Source organism: Pyrus communis, chromosome 3 (genome assembly GCF_041283825.1).
Source record: "Pyrus communis isolate YQ-2024b chromosome 3, ASM4128382v1, whole genome shotgun sequence".
NCBI lineage: Eukaryota > Viridiplantae > Streptophyta > Magnoliopsida > Rosales > Rosaceae > Pyrus > Pyrus communis.
Genome location: NC_142567.1, coordinates 1,622,390 through 1,636,520, shown reverse-complemented (window position 1 = coordinate 1,636,520; position 14,131 = coordinate 1,622,390). Strand labels below are relative to the sequence as shown.

Below are 14,131 nucleotides of genomic sequence, written 5' to 3'. Positions count from 1 at the left end.
AATCACTAATTGATGCAGATTGCTGAGCAACAAGTACAAATGTGATACTTGTGGAAGATTACTTGGCCCTAGAAGAACAAGAAGAACGATTAAGAAATTAAACGAAGAGTAACAGTATTTTGGTCATTTTAATTAACTAATATTTTAAATTATCGAAAACAAAACATCTGTTTTTTATTTATTCCATTTCTCCACATTGAAAATCCAGAAATTAAAAAAATAAATAAAAAATAAAAAACCAGAAGTCTGGTCAGCAAATATAAATGCACTTGCAAAGTATTTGATCGGCGACACCGGGAGGCATTTCGCATATTCCGTAGGATTCCGAATTTTTCTCTCGACATTTGTCTTGGCATCCGGCTTCAGTCGGTTTTTTATCGCTCGAGCAGCGGTGATCATCTATAACATCAGTGCACCACTTGCCTTCCTCGTCCGCCTTCGGGGCTCTTACTGCCTTTGTATTTTTACCTGCATTGCAGCAAAATTAGATATGGGATAGACACCACGTTGCACTTTAACGATTCAAACTACTTTTTTTTTACGTCACCTCATAGATCAATTTTGAAAAATATTAGCTAAATCGGAAAATGTTTTTAATTGAGTTGACACAAGTTGACAAACATTAAATTCTAAGAAAAAAAATATTGAAATTTCATCGGGACAATTAATTAGGCAATTTTTTTGAATTTAAGTGCAGGATGATCAACGAATCAAAACTTACAAAATAGAAGATTTGGACCGTTGAAGATCGATATCAAGTGAGTTCAATAACTAATCCTCTTTTTTAACGGGAATTCTTTCCCTTAAAGGGAAATGTATGTATATATATGGGGGAAGACTAATCAATTACCTAAACCGAGAAGAACAAGAATGATTAGACAGCTGAAGAGTGCCAATGCTTTTGCGACCATCTTAAACTTTGTAATGAGAATTCTAAGGAAAATGCGTGTACAAATAGCTATTGAATTGTCATTGTCATTCGTATAGCTTCGTATTCATAGGGTTGGAGGATGGGAACTGTTGGAATATATTTAATTACTTCACAATCGTCTTCGTAATTATTGCATATATTATAGGAATGTAATTTTTAATTGATACACAATGATGATAGCACACAATATTGTTTTTCTTTTTTAGTTTACAAAGAAATAATAAACAACCACACAATATTTGCTTCACGTACATATTAATTTATACACAAATAATTTACATAAAAAGAAAAAATCTACATAAATGTCAAATTGTGATTTGTTTAGAAGAGGAATGTGAATCAAATCTTTAAGAGAAATGGACCAATACTTTTTTTAGGAAAACTAATGAAAAAGACTTGAAAACTTTGAGTTTTAACGATAAATACAAAATAAAGGGTAAAGTGAATAGTACTAGGATTGACTTTTTAGTGTAAAAATGTGGTTTTTCGTTAAAGTGAACAATATCAGAAGTTTTTCGTTAAAGTTCCTTTTTTTTTTTTTTTCCTATTAGAATTTATCCTTTGTTTTATTAGAAGCACGTTGAAATCTTCAATAGCCCAAAACCAATTTTAGAAGTGCTTTTAGCCATTTTAAAAGCACTTTCAAACAAACTCTTACATGCTCGGTTGGTCTTAAATGGGTTTTGTATGATATTTTTTGGTATATAGGTTGATAGCCATTTGTGAAGATATATATGCTGCAAGAGCAGAGGGTGAGCTTGGAGTTGGAAGAGGTCACATACTGAACACCGGTGAAGATTTACAGGTTACACGAAACCGGCCACGGAAAACGCCGGCAGTCATGCCTGGTCTTCATTTTCAGCATCGGTTCGCCTAATCGCAGATGGCTTGGTGGTTACATGTACACAATGTATTATTTCAAAGGTGATTTTGATTTGGCATGTACAAGTTCGAGATAAAAAGCCATACAAATTCCAGTAGACTTTTGTTACTTCTTGTAAAACAAAGACTATATATCACTTGAATCTCTTGAAACGAAAAACAACACACGAAGAATTCTAAAAACCGAACAGCATTTCGACTGATTTTCCTACATAAAACAGTACCAAAGTAACAAAACGAGATGGAAACACCACCAAATACAACTCTGCAAGTATCAAGTTTTGAATCCTTTCCAGAAACAGACCCAAGACATCTATCCGAATAAACTAGCGGCTGAACTACAACAAAAATCCAGCACACGTATGGCCGGAGTAGTACATCAGACATCATTTCTACACAAAGCAAAACCTACCAACAAGATTTTCGCCGGCAGTCTTTCAACATGAGCTACTCGAAATCTTCTTCAGCAGTGATATCAGTGCTCTTATCCTCATTCTCTCTCATTTTAAATTTTTTGCGGACGCTATCAGAGCCCTTTTTACTGAAGATCTCAGGAACGGTGTCCTCCATTACCTTTGGGGGTGCGAAGTCGAAATCTGAAGCGGATATGCCTTCATCCATACGGTTTTGTCTTAAAAATGCTGCCATCTCATTTTTGGATCTTAGTCTTTTTCCGTTGGGTGTAATATAATACGTATCCAGTTTGGAATAATCTTTTCTAGCCACCAAATGTCTCTTGAAACCTTCTGGGGTCTTCGGAAGATCAGGCTTATCAATGACCCAGGTCCTGCTAGCACTGTACTCAATATCGGCAGCATCGGCACAAGTCACACCAGATTTTTTGCTGCAACAAAAGGGTTCCGTACTGATTTTGCTCCTGATTTCCTCATATTCTTCTTCTGAATGAATCACTCTCCATTTCTTGCATTCTTCACACTGTGCAGCATATACATCAATCGAACTTTTCGCTATATTTGGTTTCTGTCAAGAGAATCCATATGGGTATAGCACATTCAATGATTTAGTCATCCAAATCACAAGCATTTCATCAAACTACTCATGGAAACGAAATTCAAAATCCTAAAAGAAGAATGCATACCAGATAGCATACAATTATAAGAAGAACACTATGGAAAGAGCACAAGTTTGTTTGTTCAATGTATTGCAACCCCAGTTCAATGCTATGTGAAGCCTAAGGACTCCCGGTATGAGCAAATATCTATGATTCATGTCATTGTGCGATAATCGAAGTTATTCCAAACTGAACTTCTTAAAAATCTCTCAGCTAAATAATTTCAACACCATTTATGCTGTGAAGACAACAACATATTGCTTAGCATTTCCCAGTAAAGTGAAGAAGCACATCTCAACACTCAAAATACGGCCACGCTTCGAAAAAGTTACAAAATTTATTAAGATGATAACCCCTCTTTGCTAATTATTATCAAAGAAACATTAGTTGGGTCAATTAGCATTAAATCCCAGGCCCATAATTTTATTTTTGCTAAATTTTTTACATTTTACTAACATGAAAAATTAATGTGAATTAGGCATTGTTCTAAAAATCCTCACCTACCGCCGCCTAGTGCCTAGGCGACTGGTCACTGTTCCGATTAATATCTAGGCGTTTGAAAATTAAGAAAGGGCACCTAGACTTGTTGAGACGCTCGCCTAGACCGCCAAGGCACCTGCCTAACCCACTCAGACCCGCCTAGACACCTGACTAGGTTGCGACTCACCCAGATAAAAAATAGATAACTTTCCTTTTGCATTTTATTATTTCCAATAAATTGTAAGAAACTTATTGAAAACTTAAATAAACACACATTATATGTTTGCTTCCCATGTTTTTATTATGTTACAATACTTCATAATATATATATTATTCTATTTTCTAGTTTATGATAAAATTATATATATATTTTAAGTATAAAAAGATATTTATTTATATGAAATACAATAGATTTACTTAAATCTGACTAGCCGCCTAAGCGCTAGCCCAGTCCGCCATCCCACTAGCGCTTAGCGTGTAGCGTCTTTTAGGTCAATTAGCATTAAATCCTCAGTTACTTATTCCCTAGAATCTCAAAAACCCAATTTCAATGAGCAATTCCCATTGACATGCGGAGCCTTTACTACCTCAATTTCGAAAGATTTTCTATCCGCGTTCCGACTTCCGAGAAAAAGAAAATTAAAGCACACATTGATCTGGAAATGCAATCACAGTGAGCTGGAATTCGCTCCAGTTTACGTTTTTTCAGCTCCCAAATTACTAAGAAAATTGAAATACAAGAACCCTTTAATTTTCTTTTCAGTTTCTTTCATTTTCCTGGGTTTTCTCGGCAACCAAACGGACCACAATTTTCAAATTTCACCGGCAACGAACGAAAATCAGATGAGATGTTGACGAAAGTGAAAATATTGGATTGAAGGGATTCTATCCGTACCTTGGACGACGATGTTTTGGGGGATTGGCCGTCCATTTCGCGCTTTTTCGGCCGCTGAAAAATTCTCTTCCTTTTCCGAATCCAGCCAAAGCAGCCAAACAGCCGAAGGAGGAGGATGACACCGTATGTGCTCTATTCGGATCCTCCGTTTATTAAAAAAAAAAAAAATCCTTTTATATTCGGATCAAAATGACGTTTTTACCCTTTAAATGTCTATATCTTGTATGAATAACTAAAAATATTAAATTTGTCCCCAAAAAAAACTAAAAATATTAATAATTCAGCATAAAAAATGTTGAGCTCATTTTTTTTTTTTTGGATGAAAAAAGTACGATATTCATTAATACGAAAAACACGTACAAAAAGAGGATATGGTGCTAAAATGGATCTCAATAAAAACTTTGCCGGGAATTTCAACACAATCTGAGTATAAGGGAAAAAGAGTGTTCTGCACAAATAGCTATCATCATCGTAATGTAAACTATTACACTTGATTGTCTTCTAATAAAGCATCTAAAATAAAAACAAGGGGAAATTCAACCCACCTATCTTCACTACACGAGCTAGCCTGTGTGCTACATTGTTTGCTTCCTGATGCACAAAATTCAACAATGTTATCTCCATACTGCGTAAAACTCATTTGATATCGTTAATTATAGATCCTAATAATAAACAATAATCTTCGAAACACGTTAATTATAGGTTCCAATAATAAACAATCATCCTTGGATCATTGAATTAATCATCCACCGCGTTAAATGTTGAGCTCATATTAAATCATTGATATTTACAAGGTAATTATAATTTGATGCCCTCACAATTTTATTATTTTCAAAATTCATTTTTTTTGTTAAAACAAACGCATCAAAAAACGATTTGCCTCGTTTGCTAGAATTTATTTCTATTTTAACTACAGGTAATAATCTAGACAGTTTGAGATAGACTTTATAAAGATTATCTTCCAAAAAGAAATGTAAGAAATTGTCTTTTAAATCAAATGATATACAAAATGAGTCCAAAAATAAAAACCAACAACTACTATCCTTAGATAATCATTTTCTTAAATGGGAGTGCTCACACTATATTTATCATAGTTAGATTAGTTTAATTTTAAGATATAGTGGATAGACACAAATCTCAAAATTTAAACTCATCAAATACTGATAAATAGGGTAATGACCATAAATAAACGCTTTCCTAAACTGTATAGGTGTAGAGATTCCCTTTAATTATTCAGGTGTTACATTTTTTTTTTTTCCATAGGTAATTAATGTAATTTAATCATTGCATCTGGATCGACATGTATATGAAAAATAACAATAATGTTTACTTTCCAAATTTGTCTTTGCTTATGCTTACTCTAAATTAACTTCATTTGGTCCCTCAAAACCTAACATTTTAATCATCCCTATTTAGCATTAATTTTGTTCTAATGCATGCACCTAATTATAACATTGGTTTTGAAGGTGGATATGCCCTTCTACAAATAGTGCAAATCCCTATTTAGCATTAATTTTAATCCGTAAAATCATGCGTGCTCAACTACTTTCTAATTAATATATTCATGAATTTCACGCATTAAATTAAAGATTGTAATGTAAAATTCTCGTACCTTTTCATTCTATATTAGTAAACGTAGAGAAAGCCAAGAATTTACGTGGGAGCAAAAAAAATACATTGATTGAATGATTGGAATTTGTGCATCTCAAGGTTGCATAAGTAAGTTGGTGTTTAGTGATCAAAATAAAATCAACGAACAAGAATAGAATTGCAGAATAAAAAACGAGCGTGTGAAAATCGCCATCCTAATTGATACGAGGGTCTACGCATTATAACTCTTTCTATACAAAAAAAAGCCAAAATTAGGCCTAAAGACGCCAAGAGCAAAGCAAGGGACCAATTTTATTTTGTTATGTGGCTCTTCCATGCTAAACCATCCCCAAAACCCCAGACACTGACTCAGTGCAGAAGCTCACTCTCTTACCCCTCTCTCTCTCTCTCTCCCCCCCTCCTAGCCACTCCCCACCCCCACAACTTTGCTCGTCCGGTACGTTTCTCTTCAATTTGGGTATAAAAATCCTTTTTTTTTTATTACTTCATATGGGTTCATATTTTTTGCTGTATATGTTTAAGATTTTGCACCCACAGGGATCAAATTTTTGTGGGTTTTGTCAAATGGGAGTCGAGTTTCTGATGCTTTTGGAGAAATGGGTTGGTATTTCAACAGTTGGACTTGTGTGGCTGCATGCGTTATTGGATTTTTGCTGGGTTTAGCTAATTGGGTTGCGCTTAATCTGTTTGTTTTCCAACTTTCTTACGATTTAAGTGCTTCTAGGAGATGTTCTTTTTGTGCCTATTTGTTCTCGCTTAGTAGCTCAGAGGTATGAAATTTGATAGTATTTCTTGTTGATTTTTAATTGAACTTGAAGACTAAGGAATGCATGCATAGCTTGTTGTTTGTAATTATTTCCTTGATACATCGAATAATTTAATTTTTAGTGATTGTCTGTGAAAAAAATGTTTGAGAATATGGTTGTACATTTTATCTTTTGACAATTTTTTGATGTTCTTTTTGTTAAAATTGTCAGCTTTTGTCATTTTTTTGGTATATTTATTTGTTTTGTTGGTTGGGTTGTGTAGGGTTAATTGATTTAGAGTCGACCGGTGCAAAATACTGCGGAGTGAGTTCTTGTTGTTCTTAGTATGATAAAAATGGTCAACAGTGGTACCGGAAAAGGCAAAGGGACATCCTTAGGAAAAGGCAGTAAGAACAAGAGAAAAGCTGACCCTTCCCCGCAGAATGCAACTAACCCTGGTTCGCCCCTAACCGTAACCCCTCAGAGCGAATTACCTTCAGAGGAATGTCGAAAATTGAGTGACAATGTGTTAGCTGAGGAGGGGGTGGTTCAGCCAGAAGAAGTGGAAGTGGGAGCTTTTGAGTGTGCAGATTGGGATGACCCAATTGCTTGCCAGCTTGAAGAACTACTACAGTCTTATTTGCAAGCAATTTTCCGGAGTGCAATTAAGCAGGTTGCTGAACATGGGTACAGTGAGGAGGTTGCTGAAAAGGCTGTTTCGAGAAGCGGCCTTTACATTGGCGGTAAAGACCCTCTAGCAAATATTGTTAGTGATACCCTGAAATTTCTTAAGAAAGAAAAAGATATTGATGCTTCAAATGATCAGTTTGTTAATTTGCAGCACCTGGTGGAATACACAATGCTAGAAATGATCAGTGTGGTTAGGGAGGTAAGGCTATCCTTATCAGTTGCGGAAGCAATGTGGTGGCTGTTGATATGCGACTTAAACATTTTGCTAGCCTGCACATCGGAAGGAGATCCATTTAGTGCTCTTGGTTTTGAAGAATCTACTGATTCTTCTTCTCCCCAATTAAGCTCAGAGGCAAATAGCTCTGAAACCATTCTTCCAAATCCCGATGAAGCCAATTCCTCAAAGCCACTGCCTGCCCATGCTCAAAGCAATCCTCCTGAAACACTCAAATTTGGAAGTTTCCGTTTCCATTCCAACAGCACGCATTCTCATGCACCTGAAGAGGTAACCCCTGAGAAAGATAGTTTGTCATCTATGCTAGATAGTCTGGAAAAATGCTTAGGATTCACTGGGGAAAATGTCCAATCAAAATCTCAGACATACACCTCTGAAGAAAAGTCAGGAGCTGGTCTAACAGGGCGCACCAAGAAAGAATTAGCAGCACTTCGTAAGAAGTCCTTCCATACGGATCGAAATTACAGCGCTTATGGGAAAAGAGGAGGCTTCAAATCAGGGAAAGTCACGATTGGTGGTTTTGTTCTGGAGAAGAGGCTAAAGCCTCCTTCTGAAATTCCCGGAGGACGAGCAACAGTTGCATCCTCAAAGTTGAGTGCCGAAGCTGGATCCGCCATCCCTTCTTCAGATGGAAGACATAGTGCTTCAACCAAGATTTCATCTGCTTCACTAGCAACAGGTGGCACAGTAACATTACCTATATCTTACTTGCGATCCACAGATCCCAATCTTTCCCAGGAGTCTTGTTTGGAAAACAAATCTGGACCTAAGGCCAAGACCCCGGTTGGCATCTCCCCATCCCCCAAGACTCATGATTGCTGTGCTAGCTTGCCATGTGATGACAAGTCTCCAGGAAAGAATATCCCAAAAGATGAGATCGATGAGCTGTTTTTGAAGGTAGCTCCTCGGCTAAAGGGTCTTGTTCCTCTTGATTACCGTGCTGGCATCCCATATGATAAATCTCTAGGAAAGTATGTCGCGCGAGATGAGAAGGATGAACTGATTTTAAAACTAGTTCCTCAGCTTGAGGAGCTGCAGAATGAACTAGAAAGCTGGACTAATTGGGCCAATGAGAAGATTATGCAGGTTTCTCGTCGGCTTAGTAAGGAACGACCTGAACTTAAAATACTGAGGCAAGAGAAGGCAGAAGCAGAGAAATTTAAAAAAGAGAAACAGATGTTGGAGGAGAACACCGTGAAGAGAATCTCTGAGTTGGAGAATGCCTTAAATAATGCAACTGACCAGGTTGAGAAAGCTACCTCTAATATCTGTAGGCTTGAGTTGGAGAATTCCGCTCTGAAAGAGGAGAGGAGTACTGCCAAAAGAATGGCTATAGATTCGACTGCACGTCACCAGGAAGCATTAGAGAGGGAGCAGAATGCACTGAAAAAGGCCCAGGCATGGGAGGGGCAGAGGAGCGCATTGAAGGAAGAGCTTGAGACAGGAAAGAAGAAGGTGGCTGCACTGCAACAGGATTTAGGCAAGGCAAAAAATGTCCATCTTCAAATCGAGGTATGCTTCTTCAACGTGTAGATATAACAGTTAACTTTCAAAGTTATGTTATGTGAGCTCACTTGTGGGATACTGGTGAACAAGGGAATAAATTCATGAAAAAAGTCGTGGGGCCTTGTTTATCAGAAAATTGTTTGCTTGTGGTGCCGCTAACTCAACAGTTCTTCTCACTGAGCATAATAATTAATAAGGAAGCTTGTTTTTAGAGTGAAGAAACAAAGAAATTTTTTAGTAAAGAGGCAAACACATGTAATACTAGCTTTCTTCCATTCAAATTTTTATTGGTATAATGTTATGGTCAGTTGCATATTTGGTAATATACGTTGATGTTCTGGTTGTTATTTCTCACATGTACTACTAAATTTTACAGGCTAGATGGAAAAGGGAGAAGATAGAAAAGGAGAAAATACTTGCGCAGGCCGACTTCATAAGAAAAGACAGAGAACAACATGAAGCTTTGACAAAATTGGAGGAGGACGGGATCAAACTGAGCGCAGAATATGATATGCAGGAGTATATGGAAGACATCAGAAAAGTTGAGAGCAAGTTATCAGAACTTAAGTTGAAGTCCGACTCCACTAGAATTGCAGCACTAAGAAGGGGAGCTGCCGGAAGCTTTGGAGGTTCCCCGTCGGACAGAAAAAGTGGGATGGCAACAAAGGGAAACCAAAACTTTACCAGCCTCAAGAAGGTAAAGAATTCCCAGGACTTGAGACAGGACCGCGAGTGTGTGATGTGCCTATCTGAGGAGATGTCGGTGGTGTTCCTTCCGTGTGCACATCAGGTTGTTTGTGCAAATTGCAATGAGCTTCACAAGAAACAAGGAATGAAAGATTGCCCTTCTTGTAGGACCCTGATTCAGCGGAGGATCAACGTGCAGTATGCTCATCCTTAGCGTGTAAACCTTGTAGCGAGAACGGTGACTGGATCAATGGAGGGAACTTAGTTAAAACACATTCATGCTATGGTGGATTTTGTCTTTCTTTTCTTTTCTAAGTCACAGACTCATAGTTCAAATGGTTTAGCTCTAAAAAGAAATAGATAGAGAAGAGGGTAGGATGTTTTTTTTTCTTTTTATAAATATGAAATTTACCTTCTGCAATGCCCCATTTATTCTGTTTCTGTTCAACATGATTTTAAGGGAACTTTAACGAAAAACTCACGGTACTGTTTATTTTAATGAAAAATCATATTTTTACACTAAAAAGTTCATCCTGGTACTATTTACTTTATCCCTTATTTTGTCCTTATCGTTAAAACTTAAAGTTTTCAAGTTCTTTTCATTAGTTTTCCATTTTTCTTACCTCAAACAAAACAAAAAGAACTTACTGTTTTTATTTTTCATGTCTTGATACCCAAGATTGGGTTGGATTAGATAATCTACGGTTTGCAAGGTATGTTAAAGGAAGAACTAAAGAAATTTCGTCCGACCTAGAATACGTATTACAATCTAACCCTCGCAATAGAAAAAAAAATCATTCACCTCTACATTTAACATATCTTGAATATTATGAGCTTTCCAATCTAATCCTCGGCACGACGGCACAGACAAATGTGAAGCCTTTTAAATCCTAATTCAACGCTTTTATTATAAAATTATTTGAAGGTATTGACAAGAAGTCGATATGTCCGAGTGGTTAAGGAGACAGACTTGAAATCTGTTGGGCTTCGCCCGCGCAGGTTCGAACCCTGCTGTCGACGATTTGTTTTTTATTTTTTATTTTGGTTTAATTCTGCTGGACTTCTGGAGGTTCTACTTCTATGCACTCTTACACATTTTGAAGTCTCATAATTTCCTATCAGAAAGCTAGTAATTCCTTTTTATGAAATTATTTACGTATAGAAAAATATCGCTTGTATCAAAAAAAAAGACAACTCTATAAAGTATGTCGCGGTAGCATCATTTATGTCATAACACATCAATCAGTAACATCACGTATTAAATCAATGACATTAGTCATATTAACTAACTTTAAGCAACATGAATACATGATCTAGTTAATACAGTGGACCCTATATTAGGATTGAGGACAGTAATCAATGGAAATATTAATAAGTTATGATGATTATAGCCAAACCTAATAAAGCTAAAGTGATTCTAGCAGATTTAATTTTTTGGGTCCAATGTCATTTGGTACTACGATCTGGTGGTGTTCCTTTTCGCTTAGACGTGACAGGTCTTAGGTTCGAATATCGTGGATGATGAATTCAATACTAAATTAGGTTGCCCATTGTGTGGCTTAGCCGAACTCCCCCTCCCCCTAGTAAGAAAATATCGATGTACTAAAAAATAAAAAATTGGGGTCCAATATCATGGAATGAGATCCATTCTTAATCTATGTGTATGGACCACTCAATTTCAATCCTATGGTCCCCATTATCTCATTTCAGTGGCTCACTTCAAAAAAACAAAAAAACTTGAACGGCTCATATTTCTTTTTCTCTCTTGAACAATCCAGACCGCTCAATTTCAATCATAAGCTTCCATTAGCCCATTTCACTAACCCACTTTACAAAAATTCAAAAACTTGAACGATCCAAATCTCTTTCTCTCTCTCTTGAACAGTCTGGATCTCTCGATCAGCGGACTTCAATCCAGAGTGAATCTGTCACATCCCGCCCTGGGTCCCCACCACATCCCGGGCTCAACCCCACCGTAGCACGATACGCCCTCACAGTTTTGTTTCTGAAAACTCACACGAGAACTTCCCAGTAGGTCACCCATCTTGGGAATGCTCTAGCCCGAACTCACTTAACTTCGGAGTTCCGATGGAACCCGAAGCCAGTGAGTACCCAAAAAGCCTCGTGCTAGGTAGAGATGAGAATATACATATAAGGCTTACATGATCCACTCCCCTGGGCAATATGGGATGTTACAATCCACCCCTTTTAGGGGCCCGACATCCTCGTCGGCACACTTCCAATTAGGGATTGGCTCTTATACCAAATTGTCACATCCCGGCTTGGGCCCCCACCACATCCTTGGCTCGACTCCAACGTAGCACGATATTGTCCGCTTTGGGCCCCAGCCACGCCCTCACGGTTTTGTTTATGGGAACTCACACGAGAACTTCCCAGTGGGTCACCCATCCTGGGAATGCTCTTGCCTGAACTCGCTTAACTTCAGAGTTCCGATGGAACCCGAAACCAGTGAGTCCCCAAAAGATCTCGTGCTAGGTAAAGATGAGAATATATATATAAGGCTTACAGGATCCACTCCCCTGGACGATATGGGATGTTACAGAATCCCAATCCCGGTATTATGGCCCTTGTAGGCATGAGGTAGGCATATACATAAACGAAATTTCTGCTATTTAAGAGTAAATAAATTAAGGACTCATAAATTTGCAATTCTTTGGGGCACTGGCCATGTGAATTATGCATGTACATATATCCATCAAATTGAAGGTGGGAGAAACATCACCCCCATACCATTGAAACCTCTGGCCATAATAGGCCAATGAATGGTTCATTTGCTCAAAAAAATGCTACCTACTATATTACTAACTGCTCATCATGATGCACTGCCAATCAATATTTATTCTCTTACACAATCATATTGAATATATTTCTTGATCTGACTCTGACTTGTATTTCTTTGTCATGCCAAAGATGATTATAGTTTAATCCCAAAATTTTGAGCAGACCTCAGTTAGGTCAGTTGATTAGAACAATGTGTTTACTCTTCTTAATTACACTAGAGTTTCACAAGAGTAGAATGATTTAGAATAGGAACTTTTGATTTGGCACGGTTAACGGACTGAATTGTGGAAGAAAAAAAAACTCACATATTATGGCACCAAACCACTATAGAACCTGCAATTAGAAGTAGCAAATCAACTCACTGAGTTATAATGGATACTCGTTAAGACCCATTTAATTTGATATCATCATAATATAAAAGTAAGATTGGTAGCGATAGTGATGTGGTAAGTTGAAAACAAACTAAATGGGTCTTAACAGGTACTCATTAACAACCCAATAAATTGATTTGTCACCTCTACCTGTAATGTTAGGTCAAATGATGAAATTGTGCCCAGAAAGTAAAAAGTTCACCTCTGCTAAAAACCAAAACTGAAAAACCCTACTTCCCGTGATCTCTTGCAAACAACAAGAACAGAGACAATCCCGTGATCTCTAGCAAACAAGAAGAACAGAGACAAGGACAAGGAGATGAACTTAAGTATACATTCTGAATGATCTTCTCTGTCGTTCAAAAGTGAAAGACCCGAAATTAAACTGCACTTTTAATACTGAACGATCGAAAATTCTAATATTCCGGTATATCTGAGTAGAACAGTATGATATGAATGCTTAGGTATACGTGGGGACAACAGAAAAAACTGTCATGTTTTTGTTGAAAACAAAAGTGCTTATGGGTCCAAAGCCATGCAATCGGCATCTTTCTTGATGCATCAAATCCAGCTAGACCCACAAAATAAGTCACCCCATTAATTCATAAATTAACAAATCCCCAACTCACCTAATCTTTCATATATGCGTGTATGTAATTATATGTGCCTCCCTTCCCTACCCTCATTTAATATTTCTCTACTTTCAGAGAACGCGGGTTCCATTTTTGTCTGGCAATCTTTGCTTTTCTAATATGTTGTCACCATTTTATATCTGTATTTTGAAGGCTAATGCCAGTCGTAGTCATGGGAGCGTATTTTGGAGGAGAGGGACTTATTTATTTCAAGATGTTTTTAGGACGGTATCGTAAGTTATAAATTAATTTTTTTTACGTATTGACAAAGGCATCCAAGTTGTAGGTAAGATCTTCTCGTTTTGTAGGTATTGCCAAATGTGTCAACATATCACATGGTGACATTTACGTATAAGGAATTTCATCGTAATAGGTTTAGAGAAAATTTGGAATTGTTGTGTTTTTTAAGAAAAAAATTGTTTCTATTGTATTTTAAGAATAATCAATTTTAAAATTGAGTAGTTGAACGTCTGATAAGCTGTATTTTTAAAAGTATTGTAATTATGAAAAGCAATGTAAAAGTATTTGGTAAATTTTAATGTAAAAGTAAGATAGTTATAGTACTAGGAAACTTTATTCTAATCCTTAGCA

The 14,131-nt window shown here is 36.9% G+C and overlaps 2 protein-coding genes and 1 non-coding gene across 6 annotated transcripts; 2 read left to right on the top strand and 1 right to left on the bottom strand.

The window, feature by feature from the left end:
- Window positions 1-1,987: 1,987 nt before the first annotated feature.
- On the bottom strand, window positions 1,988-4,408 carry LOC137716468 (methyl-CpG-binding domain-containing protein 4-like). Of its 2 annotated transcripts, none has more exons than XM_068455928.2 (2): window positions 4,261-4,408; window positions 1,988-2,794 (listed from the first exon to the last, which is right to left on the bottom strand). In XM_068455928.2, exons 1-2 carry the CDS (start codon window positions 4,294-4,296, stop codon window positions 2,261-2,263), a joined length of 570 nt encoding a protein of 189 aa, XP_068312029.2. In that variant the 5' UTR covers window positions 4,297-4,408; the 3' UTR covers window positions 1,988-2,260. The 2 variants fall into 2 exon arrangements, with proteins under 2 accessions (XP_068312029.2, XP_068312030.2); XM_068455929.2 differs by having other exon boundaries at window positions 1,988-2,749.
- Window positions 4,409-6,124: 1,716 nt separating this feature from the next.
- On the top strand, window positions 6,125-10,163 carry LOC137714102 (putative E3 ubiquitin-protein ligase RF298). 3 transcript variants are annotated; one of them, XM_088690540.1, is made up of 4 exons: window positions 6,143-6,307; window positions 6,901-7,360; window positions 7,459-9,054; window positions 9,425-10,163. In XM_088690540.1, exons 2-4 carry the CDS (start codon window positions 7,214-7,216, stop codon window positions 9,947-9,949), a joined length of 2,268 nt encoding a protein of 755 aa, XP_088546666.1. In that variant the 5' UTR covers window positions 6,143-6,307; window positions 6,901-7,213; the 3' UTR covers window positions 9,950-10,163. The 3 variants fall into 3 exon arrangements, with proteins under 3 accessions (XP_068309492.2, XP_088546666.1, XP_088546665.1); XM_088690539.1 differs by having other exon boundaries at window positions 6,901-7,812; window positions 7,906-9,054; XM_068453391.2 differs by having other exon boundaries at window positions 6,125-6,307; window positions 6,901-9,054.
- Window positions 10,164-10,673: 510 nt separating this feature from the next.
- On the top strand, window positions 10,674-10,755 carry TRNAS-UGA (transfer RNA serine (anticodon UGA)). The gene has a single exon. It is a non-coding gene; the product is annotated as a tRNA-Ser (tRNA).
- The last annotated feature ends 3,376 nt before the right edge of the window (window positions 10,756-14,131 follow it).

Bases quoted from the DNA above. Each gene is read 5' to 3' on its own strand.
- LOC137716468 (XM_068455928.2), bottom strand. From the start codon at position 4,296: ATGGACGGCCAATCCCCCAAAACATCGTCGTCCAAG. The intron at 2,795-4,260 runs GTACGGATAGAA...TTCTCTTGACAG, and splicing joins CCAAAACATCGTCGTCCAAG to AAACCAAATATAGCGAAAAG.
- LOC137714102 (XM_068453391.2), top strand. From the start codon at position 6,964: ATGATAAAAATGGTCAACAGTGGTACCGGAAAAGGCAAAGGGACATCC. The intron at 9,055-9,424 runs GTATGCTTCTTC...TAAATTTTACAG, and splicing joins ATGTCCATCTTCAAATCGAG to GCTAGATGGAAAAGGGAGAA.